Source organism: Solea solea, chromosome 16 (assembly GCF_958295425.1).
Source record: "Solea solea chromosome 16, fSolSol10.1, whole genome shotgun sequence".
In the NCBI taxonomy this organism is placed as follows: Eukaryota; Metazoa; Chordata; class Actinopteri; order Pleuronectiformes; family Soleidae; genus Solea; species Solea solea.
In genome coordinates this window covers 11951610-11967303 of record NC_081149.1, presented here as the reverse complement: position 1 = coordinate 11967303, position 15694 = coordinate 11951610, and the positions used below count along the sequence as shown (strand labels likewise).

General features: G+C 40.0%; 1 protein-coding gene across 2 annotated transcripts; it reads right to left on the bottom strand.

Moving 5' to 3' along the window:
* Positions 1-2020: 2020 nt before the first annotated feature.
* On the bottom strand, positions 2021-14379 carry kmt5c (lysine methyltransferase 5C). 2 transcript variants are annotated; one of them, XM_058653174.1, is made up of 9 exons: positions 14028-14379; positions 13458-13590; positions 12245-12410; positions 12041-12150; positions 11723-11886; positions 10429-10448; positions 10048-10184; positions 9754-9914; positions 2021-8888 (listed from the first exon to the last, which is right to left on the bottom strand). In XM_058653174.1, the coding sequence occupies exons 2-9, from the start codon at positions 13568-13570 to the stop codon at positions 3529-3531; spliced, it is 6231 nt and encodes a 2076-aa protein (XP_058509157.1). In that variant the 5' UTR covers positions 13571-13590; positions 14028-14379; the 3' UTR covers positions 2021-3528. The 2 variants fall into 2 exon arrangements, with proteins under 2 accessions (XP_058509157.1, XP_058509156.1); XM_058653173.1 differs by having other exon boundaries at positions 9742-9914; positions 14028-14378.
* Positions 14380-15694: the final 1315 nt, after the last annotated feature.

The window sequence follows — 15694 nt, the reverse complement described above, 5'->3', positions numbered from 1 at the left end:
AAAGTATTTGGCCACACCTGTTAAATATTGAATTCAAGTGTTTTCAACTTTGTGGCAACAGTGACTGGTGCACCTTTCTAACACGCTTTGTCCTCATCCTCAGCCTGTTTCTCTGGCCTCCAGACGGACTGCTTCACCGCTTCAAGCACTGCACCATCTAACAGCAACCCGACAGTCAGCCATTTCACAAAGCCACAGATGCTGTGCAACACTCCGATCCCTTGAGTGATTATAATCCCAGGAGTGCTGAACATGGTGAACATGGAGTCATGTGATTACAAACATACATGCATACAGTTAGGGTTTAATGGAATTATGATGTACATCGGCAAGATGACGTTGAAGTTAATTAAGAGGTGGACGACGAGCATTAAAATATTTCCTGCAGCACCAAATGGAATCCTGCTGCATTTTGTGTGACAGTGTTTTACTTCCAGGTTAAAAGCATTAAGTACAAGTGCTTTAGTTACATTTCAAGGTAATTATACTTGTCTCCATTTCATTTATATATTTTGAGTCACACTATCCCATTTATTCATTATGTGATCTGTTTTGTTTTTTGTTTTTTTTTTAAGATATATCATAATCCTTTCACCAGGGGTTTGTAAACTTTTTGACATGTGAGATTCCCCCCAATAAACTGCTCAGGTGATTTAAATTAAACTACACATTTAAACTGTAGCATTGAAAAAAGAAAAGAAAATGTTTGGAAGGACTCAGTAAAAATAAAAATAAATCAAGAAGAAAGTCACAAAAACTGTTAGTAGGACCAGTAATTTTGTTTCTCTAATGAGATACTTTTTAATTAATACATTGGTACTTCTATTCGAGTCATTTTCCACCCCTGTGTAAAATAAAACTGAGTTGTTTTTTTTCATTGACATTTGTCACTGTTACCAGGCTTTTGCTGCCACTTTAACTGCACCATGTCCAATACACCCATTCCCTTTCAGCTATAACGGATTATCTCTCCATCTGTCTCTTTTCATCCTCATTATGAAAAACTGTTATACTTGGCATCGGAATTAACAGCACGGCTGCCAGAGAAGAGCTAGAAAGAAAGGGAGAAGTGGGTCATGTGCTGGAAGAAGGAAGAAGAAAAAAGAAGATAATCAGAAATGCTGCTGCCTCCTGATGAAAGCACAGGTGGAGAGAAAGCAGGTAAAGGTTGAGGACAAAATCAGGGGATGAACATTTGTTTCGGGGCTTTGAAATTAACCAGACGAAAGAGTTAGAGCAGGAGATGACTGGAAATTAAATAAAAACTCTGCACACTCAATGCCAGCTCTTACCCATGTTTTTAACATTATAATTTATTATTTTAATTTGCTGTAATGGAAACATTATATTCAAAAACTGCTCAAATATTAACACTACTCAACATTGGTGGTATGAGTATTTTACATAGAGAAAAAAATCCTCAAAAATAATGTTCTAAAGTAAGAGATCATACATTCGAAATAAACCAAATTACTCTGTATATAATTCCGCATTATAACTATGGACGTATTAAACATTACTGTAATCCTGCACCTTGCTGAGGTGAAATTTAACAGGTGAACTATATTATTTTATCAGTAGACTATATTTTTGAATAAAGAAATCTACAAAGTAACCTGCTATCAGATGTAGTGAAGAAGCATTAAATGGAGTTTAGACAAATACAGTACATCGAAAGTTAAATATAGCGTGAGGGCTGCAACAATGAATCAATTAGTAATCAAATACTAAATCAAATGCCAACCAGTTTGATAATCAATTTATTTTAATTGACAGTATTTTTGAAGTTTGTGAAATAGAAATAACTTATTTTACCATTGTCTGTATCAAGTAATTGATTATCTGAAAAATATTAGACAGGATTAAGGTTCTGAATTCTAAAACGAATCAGTCAATGAATCAATCGATCAGTCAATAAAAGTAACAGTAACTAAACATCCACAATGTCCACAGTGAGATTTTGTTTCTCTAAGATTGCAGTGCTTCGTAGACATTTTAAAAACGAGTCAAAGAGAGAAAATACAAAAAAGAATTAAGTGTCTTTAATGATATAGGCTACATTTGTACATTTCTACAGCAGACGTTCAGTGAGACTAAATGCCAATTAGAAGAGACAGAGAAAGTTTCACATGTAACAACTGAAAACAAAAAAATGGATGACAAAAGCTTTGAAATTAAATAAAACGTAAATATTTAGTTCAGTAATTTGTCCCATTAAATAATAATAAAAAACATTTAATTTGAACAATCAATGTGAAATATAAATTACATTAAAGCACCATTTCAAGAATGAGGATATTAAAATAAATAATTGGCCTTTTCATATCAAGACAGTACATTTTCATGGTAATGTAAGGCTGCAGTCACACTGAACACTCCTGCCGATGAAATCACATGGGGTCAATGCACAGGAAATCATGACATTAGGGGAGTGCCCATGTGACTTCTACAATAAACCGCAAATAACTATAATTACATTATTAACACCAACAGATGTGTAGCTCCATTATCATTAATAACTGCTCTACATGTTGCACAACTAACCCTTCTGTTATTTCCTTAAGTGAGCTTCTCTGTGAGAAGATTGTCACTCTCTGTGATGTAATATGAAAACATTTAAATGCTTCAAATAACCAACAAAGATCTAATCGTGTACTATTTCATTAAGCACAACTGGCCTGGGAAAAAAACAAACCCAAATCATTCCTCGCAGTCACTCCACTCTCATGGTGCCAGACAAAGCAGCTGTGAAAAGTCCCGTCACACATCTTCACCCAGATTAGTCTAGAATATATTGTGTCAGATCTGGAAGTCATTGTACTTTACATTGTTCATGCATAAACCTTTCATATGTGCACTAATGAGCTTACTAAAATCTGACAGAGCAATCGAGTACAACAACACATCTCACTTTGATCCCTCTGCCAAATGCATGCACACACTCGCACGGAGTTACACACACACACACACGCACGCACGCACGCACGCAAAGTGAGAAAAGAGCTTAGTGTGAGTATCAAAAAGAGGGTGGACTGTTTCTACAGGTACTTTAAAAAGTCACAAGAACATATGAAAGACTGAGGCACAAAGCTGCCTTTTTAAAAACCCACCAACACAAGTACCAGCAGCCAATGACGGTGCTCTCATCTCTACTGCCATACATGGTACAGTAAGATTTGTACAACTATGTTACAGTACAGCAAGAGGGTTTTCAGTGTTTACATGGCCTCCAGGGTCAAATTCCTAATCACAAATATACTTTATGCTCTGTTTGGTATTCTCAGCAAATTTATGTTTTTTAATTTTCCAAAATCTTCTAATGTAGCTAAAACACACTGATAGTCAAGCTTATTACATAAAAACCCTGTACAAAGTAATGATTTAGAAAAATGTCACTCAGTGGGCTTTAATACCTAGTCTATGAATTATTACCATGTTTACAAAAAACATTTTTGTGGTAGACACTGTATAATCCCCTTTGAGCAAAAACAACAACCGAATGTATGCAGTGACCCAGGTGTGTATAAATCAGTCCGAGTACTGGAGATCTAAATCTACTGTGCCATCTGTCACTACCAACCTCACCCTCTTGGGTTTTGTGCCACCCATGGAGTGAGATGTTGTGACAGGTCCATAGTGTGGTGCGCCTTGGTGTTCCCCAGGCTGGCACTGTTGCTGCATGTCCTTCCTGCAATGTTCGTCCTGGCCTTTGAGTCCTGTAAAACCACCCAAGGAAAAAGATGGTGGGTTTGAAAGCTGGGGCCCACAGGGCTCCAAAACCAGCCGTCCTTGTGTGCCAGATGGCTCCATTAAACAATGGTAGGTGTAGTTTGTCGAGCCAAGTCCTGGGTAACCATCAGGCCCATCCCTGAGACCCAGGGTCAATGAATGGTCTCCAGTGAAATTTAATACATAAGGAGGACCTTGATAGCCGTAGGGGAAAGACGCTGAAGAGGTCGAGGACTGGCTCTTGTGTGCTGGTGTTGGCGTACCAGGAGGTGTATTGGGGATCACTTGTGGGCTGTTGTGAGACATGGGTGAAAGAGAAGAACCAAAGCTGAAATCAAAAGGGTCTTGTTGAGTGTAACATGGCTGGTGTTTGTCTGAGGTCAACAGAGTGGGTTTATCGTGTTTCAAACTCTTGTCTTGTGTTGATGAATGACTCTCAGCTAATTTGCTTGGAAAGAAAAAGGGCCTGGGCAGGGTAGAAAAGTTTTTGTACGTCATGTTGGTCTGTCCACTATCATGTTTATCGGATGGCATCTTACTTTTACTAAAAGACTGAGAAAAGGAGTTGGCTTTGCTGAAATGAGGTGTGGACCTGTTGGGGTTGCTGGGTGATATAAGGGGGCTGACATCTTTTCCAAATCCTTGGACAGACATGTTACTTCTATAATGACCGCCTATACCAGGACCAGGTTTATGACTCTGCTGAATCTTCTCAGTAGAGCCTGATTTTGTGCCGAGTGTTCTGGATGTGATGGTTGGGCTGCCAGCAGCTATGGTGTCTTTACAAGGTGCACTATACAAGTTCTGGCTCTGGTTCCCCCCCTGAAACTTGAGCACCCTGTGAATAACTGTGGAGGTTTTCTCATGGAAGTTTAATGGACTATCTGGAGGATTGGGACTTCTTACAGTAGAGGGGAGTTTGTTAGACATTTGAGATGGAACAGCCTTTGAGAAGAGATTCTGCGGCAGTCCTTTAACTGTGGTTGGCTGACTTGAAAAAGACTGAGCTTTACTAGGCATGGCCATACGATGGAAGGGGCCCTGGGTTTTAAAGTTGGTCTGGGATTTTGACTGGCTGGTGTTTGGCTTGACATGGATGGAGGGCTGCATCACAGTAACAGGCTTTTGACATGTAACAGAAGATGAGGTTGCACCAAACAACCGAGGCTTGCTGACTACAGAAAAAGGTTGACTTCTGAGGTCTTCTTTAGACAACCTCATCCCTGAAGTTTTAGCTAAACTTAGATCCTTAGCAGTGAAGTCTGAACTGCTGAGAGCTGAAAAACTGAAACTGGGATTGGGCTGGTTTCTGTTCCCAGAGGTATCCTTCCCTTCACATTCCAGAGGAACAGAGTCACCTTTGGAGGAAATAAGACCTGGAAAAAACTGCAGATCTTCACTGGTAAAGTTATTTCCTGGACTGGGAGGGCCAAGGTATGGTGTCTCAGCAGTCCAGGTATCTGATGGGCTATGAGAGAGGGGACTGCTGAAAGGATCGGTGGGTGGATCCAGCAGGTCTGACGGCGAAGATGGAAGTATGTTCTGTGGCTGATAATAACCCTCAAAGTTGAGACACTGAAAGTCCAGAAGATCATCACAGCAGTTTGCGAAGCTGGGTTCACTGGAAAGCATGTTATCTGCAGTTGTGAATGGTGGAAACTGGGATGGGGGCTGGATGACTGAGTGTGAGACATTGGAGCTGGTAGTTGGCTTTTCTAATGTCTGCGATGAACACAAACCTTCAGACAGCCTAGAGAGACTATTGTCAATTTGTTGGAGAGTGTGACTAAGACAAGCGGTGGATGTTTCTACAGGCCCGCACTTGCGGGGTCTCTCCATTTTTTGCCTCGGTTTCCTTCCACAACTATTAAACTCTGGCCTTTCAGTGATTCTATCTGCAGCTGAGGATATAATGTCAGTCTTATTGTCATTAAGAGGAGAAGAAAGAGACAGTGGCGAGAGGGATAAGGAAAATGGAGGCTGTTCTGTTTTCATAATGGCCGATGTGTTCACTCTCTCAGAGGATGGGCACTCCTCTTTGAGCATACATAACTCAAGAGATTCTTTCTTTTGTTTCCCTAAAATGTGGCCTTTCATCTCTTTCTTAACTTTGGGTTCTACTTTTAGTTCAGCTTGTAAGAGTTCCTCTTTGCTATCCACTTCCCAAATATCTTCTGCCTTTCTACGAAGTTTGATTACTGGTAATGAAACATCATTTAAATCCAATTCCGCCTCCTGTTTTTGTTGCAACCTAGTTTCAAACAAGCAGCAATTCTTTGCAAAACGATCTTCAATTTTTGTTTCTGGAACAACAGTTGACAATGTTTCTTCGTAATTTTTTGGAGCATCTATTTTTTCAGACATGTGCTTGACTCCAACCAAAAGCACTCCGTCAGGCTTAATTTTGTTTTCTACTTTGTCAATAGTAGATTTGCTGGTTTCACATTCATTTTCACAACTTTTATGGTCTTGGCCGTTCTCTGATTTTGTGTTCAAGGGGATATTAGTCTGTTTTTCGCACAACTTTTGACCCCTTTTTTTCAAACGATGCAATCTGCTTTTTGACTTCTTACTGGCCTGCACATGAGCCTGTGCAGCCTCCATCTCCATGTTTAAAAGCGATACAGAGTCCATTATGGCTTTAAAAGGATCGCATGTAACCAACTCGTCTCTCCTTTCTGTTTTTAATGTTAGATTTTCAAACATTCCACTTTGCATCTCCCATATTCTGCCTCTTCTTCTTTTGAAACGAATCTTAAAATTAAGGCAAGGTTTCATCTCCTCTACATCACTTTCTTGGATTAATGTTTCAACCTCGTCTTTCTTTAGAATTTTATTTAGGGCTGGACAGTGCTCTTGGACTCTGGCAGATTTCCTAGCTTGTTGTCTCACTGCAAGCATATTACTCCCCCGTGTTTGAGGTTTGTTAATGTCATCTCGTCTCTCAAGTTTACATCTTCTGAGATGTCTTGATGAGGCGAGTCGCTGAACTACATCAGGTCTGGGGCGTAGCACTCTTCTAAAGTTTTGTTTTGTGTTGCTTTTTGGAATTTTTTTCCTAAGAAATTTGCTCCTAGTATTTCTTGACACGTTGCTACTCTCCTCTGAACATGGGGTGAAGTCCTGCCTCTTTACTACAGATGAATTCAACTCGACAGCTTCTTTACAAGCTTGATTTGAAGTAGAATTCAAGCCTTGCTGGGAGTCTAATTCCACAGCACTGCGAAATGTTCGTTTCTTCAGAGGTATGTTGGACTGTATATGTGCATGTGGATTAGTGTCTGAATGCACAGTATTTGCAGCTTTTGCGGAAATTAGTGATTTATGAGGTAGTGGATTGAGGCAAGTGGCCAGTGGGCCATTATGTCTCTGTGTTGACTGAAGACATAAACTATCTTCACACAACTCTTTTTTAACAGTTACTGGAACATGTCCACCCAAGCATGTCTTGGGGCTCTGTTTATCGTCCACTTTTGTTTTAGCCGCTCTTGGCCTCAACTTTCGTCTTCTTTTGCCTATGCACCTTCTCCGCACCACACTACGGTACCTGCCTCCATTTATTTCAGTCTGTTCTGCTTCTTTTTCTCTTGAGGCCGGGGAAGATAACCTTCCTGCAACATCTTCCTGTAATTGCTTCCCTTTTAAGGATTTATCTTTTCTTAAAATATCAGATAGAAGAACTTTTGCCTGCTTTATGACAATATCATTTTGCCTACTTACAGCCTGTTTACTCACACTACTCTCCATTTGTTCTGGGAGTTTAAGAGCTTCCTTCCCTGTACATGCATCCTTGTCATTATTTGTAATACAATAAATGTTATTTTGATCTTTACTTTTTTCACTGGATTCTACTTTACATTCTGTCTCTTTCCCTTGCTCTAGGCCTCCATTACTCTCACATTCCGTAACCTCGGATGCGGCATTTCTCATTTCTTTCCCCCCTTCAATTTTGCCATCTACAATTTCTTGCTGCTTCTTCTGTGCACTACCTTTTTCTTCCTTGGACAACGTTTGTATTTCAATAACCTTTTCATTTTCCATTTCCTCACCATGGCATAACTCACCCGTGCTTTCACTTGCAGGTCGCTTCCTTACATTTACCTTATCGACGGCCTTAAAAAACATTTCCCTCACCCCACTGTTACCTTCAGCTGTGCAGACATCTGATCCCCCTTCCTGCTTCTGCTGAGATCTGAACACTCCCTTTTCTGACTGGACTGTCACAGGCGCTGGTCTCGGGCACTGGATTTGCCTGCTCTTTCCTTTTATTGCCACTCTTGCTTTTCTGTCTTCAAACATCTTTTCTGCTCCTACACTTTGTGACATTGATAACCTTGTTAGGTTGACTGTAAGGTATTGCTTCAGTGATATCAGTGGATTGTCCCCTGCGTTCTTTGATGTATCTGTGACACATTGACAAACTTCTAAAAGGGATGGAGTGCTGTTGATCTTCTGCGTCATTTGCTTAGCAGGTGGACCTTGAGCTGCATTGACGGTGCAGGATTCAACGCTACTGCACTTGAGGTTGTTAAGCCTTTCTGTGGTTGCCGTTTCAATCTTCTCTTGTTTTATTGCACTAGATTTGTTAGTCTCAGAAAGACAAAGAGATGTGTTATCCATGTTATTGGACACAGTCTGCTGAGTGAGCATGGTGTCAACCACTCTTTTTGTCCTTGAAGAAGTCCTTGTGAGGACCACCTGCTTGTGCACCACCTTGACAGACTTCCCATTTAGACCGGTGTTTTTTACCACAGGACTCTTTTTCTGCCGATCAGCCATGACGGACTTAAGAGCAAAAGGTTTCAAGTTGACCCCCGTGCTGTTATTTTCATCACCAGTGGAATTCAGTTCACTCAGCCCACTGTCTTTGGACTTCATTTCCTCCAGTTTTTGCAGCAAGGCCCTCTCTTTGCTTTTTGGATCCTTACAGTTGAGTAAAAAATCCACTGAGTGGCGCCGTACTCTGATGCTGAGGTCCTTCAGAGTAACTTGGGACAAAGGTGGAAGTGCCCTTCGCTCTTTGACAGTTGTGGACTTCAACGGGTGATTTCCTGACCGCCAGTGTTTCTCTCGTCTCCACTTCTTTGTTTGACTCAGTTTTCTGTTCTTCAGGGCATTTCTTCTCATTTGCTGGGTAAAGGAATTCCTCGAGGGGATGGCTATGAATAAAAGACAACAAAACACAGTTGAATGTGAAGTTGCAATATAATGAGAGTATGTTTCTTTCTGCAGACGCTTATGTTTGCAACATAAGTAGAGCACAAAATGATGTTTTCAAAAAGGAAACAGGGTTTCAAGACAGTCAATAAAATGTTTCTAATTGAAATACCCCTGTCATAGATATGAACCAAGCTTTGTTTGATGTGTTCTGTAGAGAACCAAAGCCAACATGCACTGTGATATTTCACTGAAGTGCTTCCTATAACATTATAGGAATATGAACTTCTAATATGAGTAACAAACCAATCAATGAGAAATGGTCATCAATGGTTTTAACTGATTATCCCAGACTTGCAGTATTAAAAGCTTGAAGCAAAGAGAGTGGTATTTGAAAAGACTATGGCTTGCATTCGCAGTATTTACATAGCTATTCTACACTCTTATCAGTTTTCAAAGAGGGAGACAAAGTTATTTATTAACAGCTAATTGACTGTATTAACTGATCTTGTTTCTGGTGTAACAATATACAAAGATATCCAGTGGACTCTAATGATTTCTAGACAGGAGATGACACTTAACTGATTACCATCCTCACAACATTTGATGTGTAAGAAGTCATCCTACATTAATTATCACATCATCAACATGCAATTTGAGCATAAATATTGCTTGCATTCTTGCAGCAATAATATTCCAAGTCACCTGCTGACACAAATTTCAAGAAGCACACCTTCGGTTTGAATTATTAATTGAGTATCAACATTTGCTTTAAACTTAAGTTATTATATGAATGCTTTTTTCTTCAATGACTCTAAGCAACTGATTTGGGAAAGATAATCTTGAATGAGTTACCTTTAAAGATACCTGAGTGTATCCCTGGTATTATCGGCCGTGCAGGAAAATGACCCTTCTCTCTGTGTTGACGAAGGTACCGCTCCCTCAGACGGTACTTCTGGTCTACGGGGTCCTTTGTTTCTTCACACTCGGGCTGCTTCCCTTTGTGTCTAAAGTGGCCCTCTCCATTCCTTGAGACCAGTTAAAATTACACGAAAAAACATTAAAATTAATATTTGGGAAAAAAAACAAACAACAACTGTCAGGATTGAGCAAAAAATCTTGCTATAGTAAAGACAATGACTGATCAGATGATGGACACACCTTTCACAGGTGCAGCATTCACACATTTCATTGCCTTCGCCAAAAAAGCTGGCACCATAGTAACACGTGATCTCCTCCCCAGGTGAGATGGGTCGAATCACTTCAACACAGGCAATATTCTTCTCACCGGGGACGAACTGAAAAAAACAAAACACAGAACAAAAAGACAAAGACAAAGGTTAGTATTCCCATGGGATAAATCAAACTGCATTTAGGAAACACACTGAAAGAGATAACTCTGTTTCTGCAATACAAATTTGTACATGTGGAATTTTACACAACAGGTGTTACTAAACCAAGTAAGAGAAATAAAATGTGCTGTTTATTTTGTCAAAAAACTAGGGTATATGTGATAAATGAGTGTTGCGTCATGAGTAGTACCTTGCAGTTTGGTTTGCAGTCTTCAGATCAGAAGGACAGACAAAGAGAAAAACATAAAAAAAATTGTCAAGTTAAAAATCCAAATGCATAACTTCATTCAGTTGTTTCAATGAAAAAAAAAAAACATATGCCGTTTTCTTAATCTGACTTCATTTTGAAAAAGCTTGAAGGCTAAGCTGATTAACTCCCAGATATTATTGAAACATTTTGTCAAAAACTGGCCTCAGAGTTTTGGGAAGAACTTACTCAAATTACACCACATCTTTTGCACAACCTGCATTCAACTCACGTCTCTAACGGACACACAGCCTGAGATAAGCAGGCTGCTTGTGCTGCATATAATCTATGACTGAATACTATTACACACTCGTGGAATTAAGTAACAAAGAGTGATTGTTTTACACACCGGGGCGAGGGCTGCAAGTAAGTTATCTTCCATGTGTACGTGATCTTCAGTGTTGCTTTCTTTGCTGATGTGTATATGTTTATCTTTCATTTGGTCTTTAAAAAATATATACACACAACACCATATTCCTTTGTTTGTTTTTGTTGGTTCAGCCTCCAGTCCAAAATCCAAAAGGAATAAGCTTATTATTGACAATAATGAAACCACTGCCAAAACATTTTCTATTTTAAATGGATTCATGATTTCAACTCTATAGTGAGCATTTCTTCATTTGTGACAATAGTTAGAATCAGATTCCGTCATCACTACAGAAAACCTCCTCTGCAAAAATGATAAATCACTTACATGTTTTATGCAAAGCAGATTAAAATAAGTCAAATGAAGTTCATCAAGAGAGATAAGAACGGACACTTAAAAACCTGGTGCCAATTCAGCTCTCAAGCACTTGTTCTAGTATAAAAATACATCTTCCTCGATCTGAATACAGGATTTTCTTCACTTGAAAATGTAAAAAAAAAATTACAAAATACAAGAACAATATTTAAAATCATATGAAAATTACAGCACTGAGTTTCCTAGCTGAAATTATAATCCTCTTTGGGTAAAGTAAGTGAGCAAGAAAATAATTTGCTTTGACTTAGTTGTTATGTGGCCACATGTGATTAAAGACCTGTCAATCAGTATTATTGTGATTTTAAGTTTCAACCTTGTGTTTTGATTATGGGTAGATGCATTACTTTTGTTTACATTTTGATTATAGACTGCAGCTATACAAATTAAGTGGTGAGAGGGAGTACTCTTATCAGCTATGACAATTAGAGTTGGTTCATCTGTGTGTGTGTGTGTTTACAGTGGAAAAGAATGAGTCATGAATCCAAACAAACTCACCATGGTTAATGAAAGCTGCTGGTCCAAGCCAGAGCTGAGCGCAGCGTTTGCGTGTAGAATACATCACACTGAAGTCATTGACTCCTGCCCTTAGCACAGCGCTGTCAGTGGGGCTTAGCTCTGCTATGCAGCCCAGCAGGACCTCCACCCGCTCTCCTGCAAACCTACAGAGAAACAGTTTAAGCGTCACATTGCTACCACTGAAGATAAGCACACACCAGCCGGGACATTATGTTACATGAACATTCTGCAGGAGATGTTACCCAGCCACATGCTGCTTTCACACAGTGTTATGTTAGATGATGTGCGAGTGATTACCAGTGCCTCGTTGAGGTTATCTTAGCCCCGTTGGTCTCTGACGAGTATCTGTCACATGACTCTATTTTCACACCGCTATCCAACAGGAAGGCACTGAGGTAACGATACACCTGTGGATGCAAAAAAGTGTTTCAATTGAAGTTCAATTCAAGTGTTAATACGACGCACTAATGACTGCACTTTAATTTATGCTGTTTTGCCTACATGTTGTCTCAGCAGCTCCTGTCGATGACTTCCCAAAGCATTAAAGTAGTCACCAGCCAGTTCGCCCACAGTTAGTGCCTCAAACGTAGCATTGAAGTCATGTGTGCGCTGAAAGCGCAACAGGGTCTCTTTTAGGTTACCCCATCGCCGGATCTCTGGTGGGGGACTGAGGAGGACAGACAGGCAAAGATGTAAAGAAACTTCGGAAAACCTGACTACAACCTGTTGGTCCAAGCCTAATGTGTCTAATTGTGATGCTTTTTTAACCAAATAGTTTAGTGTAAGTGACTGTCTCACACTGTGCCTGCCTCAAAACATTCTGCACTCAGAGGTCTCACTTAAGCCCAAATGATCACAATAACTGTTTTTTTTTTTTAAATGAGCTGAAATTCATAGCTGTTGCAAAAAACATCACAATTAAAGATTACAAGTCCCTCCAGAGTGAAACTTTGTTTTAAACAATGCTTGCAGACAGAAAACAACCAACACTGGTTAAACAGTGATACATTTCCCACACTGAAGGTTAAATATTCATGGAAATAATGTGTTCCATGTCACTGTACATGTATAACCATTATACGAGTGTAAGCCTTTGTTATATTGACAGTAAAGAACATTTTGTACTGAATGAAGGCCTAGCCAGTCAAAGTTAACATGATGTTTCATACCAATAACAATTACAAGTGCTTCATAATAACATGTCTTTTAAAATATACACTATAAATAAACACAATATAATACATTTTTGCCATCAAAAGGATCTCCACCAACATGACACTAAACACAAAAGGTATCAGTCTCAAATAGATCATTACTTTTGAAGAGGAGGGCTTGCATGATCATCTCTTCTATAACTAAGTTTTATGAGCTAATATGTGTGTTCAAAAGAGTTTTTATGAGCCTCCTCTCACCGATGTAAATGGGGTGAAAGTATAATTCAACACAGTTCAATGCAGCATCACGAACAACATCTTCAAATACAGTCTGCACATGTCTGGAACATTTAAATAAAGAAATGTATGACCTTCATAAGAGGATTTACTGCAGAACTTGCAGAGCATGAAAAGGTGCATATGTTTCTGACTGTGTGTGTAATCAGATGGAGCAGAACGAGCAAAGACTGAATGATGTGGAGACCAAACAAGCGATTAACAGTGATTACATTAAGAGTGGGTGTTGACTGGACGGTCACACTGTTTGCTTGACAAGTTACCTGATGTTCATTTTGTGGGTGCTGAAGCCCAACAAAGGGTCCAGCACCAATCGGGTGGCCAAGTCATCGGTTTCACACAGCTCCTTCACACTCATTCTAGTGCATCCTTCCATTGCCTCCCACCATCAGCATGCTGCAACAACAGGGTCAAAGTAACGCTATGACAACAACATCAACAACATCAAACCACAATCGTGTAATAGAGCATTTCAACACACCCTGTGTGGAAATGACAGATCATTAGCCGCCTGCTGACTGTCTTCCCCCGTGCTTGTCCACTGCGCTAACATTGAGCTGTAACTCGTTAAGGTATGTGCGAGTTAGGAATGCGCCTACGTTCCCGCTAGCTTCCATACATAGCACATTAGCTTAGCACGTCTGACTGCACGGGGAATACTCTGGCTTATCAGCTGAGAGGCGGGGGAGCTAACATGGTAGCACCAGCTGTCTACAGCTAGCGCAACATTGCTGCATCCCATCGCTTACGAAATCCAGCCACTAAACGCCTGTATGTGCAGCAAAGCGCTGCCACGGCGGTGCATAATGGAGACACGGCTCTCGAAAACTTACCTGGGAGTCTTTTGTATTCAACGAGTGTTTCGTCAGATGGGCAATGTATTGCAAGCTCCTCGCTTGTTCTGAATCCTCTCCGCCGAGCAGGGGAAAGTTAGCCTAGCAGCATAACTGGCTAGGTTTCCGCTAGCCAGAGCAGCCGCATTCGAAAATGGAGTCTCCTCGTCACTTCTGGAATTTGTATGAATGCTGACGATTACAATTCCTCAGGTGCGATGTCGGAGGGCAGCAATGCACCGCACACGGCGACAAATGAGCGTCAGATTTGTATAATGTTAAGTATCTTGCTCGCTGGCTTTGCACAAGATTCTTCCAATAGCAAAAGTTGAAGAGCCCCCGTTCAGTGCAACCGAACTAGTCGGTGGCCACGCCCACGTCTCTTGCTATTCGCTGAGGTCAAGGTCAATTTTACAAATCAACGTCCAGAGTTGTGTGTTCCGCTCAGTGATTGGTCGAATTCATGTCATGGGTGGAGCCACAGCTTTACGTTCTGTTTAGCATGTTGATAAGTGAGCAGAGAGGAGTATTTCCTCACGTACGCTGCCTCAGCTGGGATGCGGAGAGTGTGTGTGCGGGAGAGATACTCAAAGCACCAGTGACTGTATTTTAATGTTGACTGCACATACTGTAAATAAGCCACAATAATAAAATTGGTAACTGGTTTAAATGTTGTGGCAGAGCAGTCTTTTTCTGTGTGCCCTGTTTAAACCATCTGCAGAAGTCATCTATTTAACCTTTATTTAACCAGGAAAAACCACACTGAGATTAAAAATCCTCTTTTCCAAGTGTGTCCTGGCCAAGACAGACAGCAGCACAGTTTCAAACAAACAGTCAGCAGCCATACATACTATATAAAAACATAAATAATCAAACATGCAATTTCCCTGGACCACAATCATAATCATAAAACCCCACACAATCATAAAACCCCCATAAATCAGTAAGAGCATCAAGAGACAAATGCCTCTGGCTCAATGTCGCCCAGCATTCTCCCTAAAAACATCCAGAGACACCAGGCAATTTGGAAACTTTCAATTGTTATTCATTTATTTTATCCAAATTAGTGCAGATGTTACATGACAGTTCAATTCAATACAAAACAGTTTTATTCATGTAGCGCCAACTCACAACATGCATTATCTCAAGGCACTGTACTTAAGGCAGAAAACTTTTAATATTATAGAGAAAGAGAAGAATGAGAAACCCAACAGTTCACACAATGAGCAAGAAAAACAACAACTTCCTTTAAACAGGAAAAAATCTCTGTCAGAATCAGACTCAAAAAATGTGCAGCATTTAACTCGACTGGTTGGGGTGAAAGGAAAATGGGGGAGAGAAAGGGAAAGAGGGAAGCAAGGTAGAGACAGAAGAGCAGATATATAACAGTTCTTAGTACTATAATGTCATTTATACACACAGTTGTAAAGATTGTTGATAGAAAATGTAACTGTTATCGGTTTTAATCATAGCATAAGTAGCATAGGTATTATGTGTATTATTATTATTAGTATAGTAAATTCAGTTAGTGACATTGTTGTTTAGTGCCCTTTCTTCGATAATTCTGGGGTTAAGCATTGATATTGCATTATAAGTAAGGCTGACAATGAAGTAATAAATTGCTGTATTGATTTTTGGTGGAGATACTGTTTACATTTGGATAGCTT

Bases quoted from the DNA above. Each gene is read 5' to 3' on its own strand.
- kmt5c (XM_058653173.1), bottom strand. From the start codon at position 13,570: ATGGAAGGATGCACTAGAATGAGTGTGAAGGAGCTGTGTGAAACCGAT. The intron at 12,151-12,244 runs GTAGGCAAAACA...TTGCATCCACAG, and splicing joins AGGAGCTGCTGAGACAACAT to GTGTATCGTTACCTCAGTGC. The intron at 10,185-10,428 runs GTACTACTCATG...TGTTTTTTTCAG, and splicing joins ACTGCAAACCAAACTGCAAG to TTCGTCCCCGGTGAGAAGAA.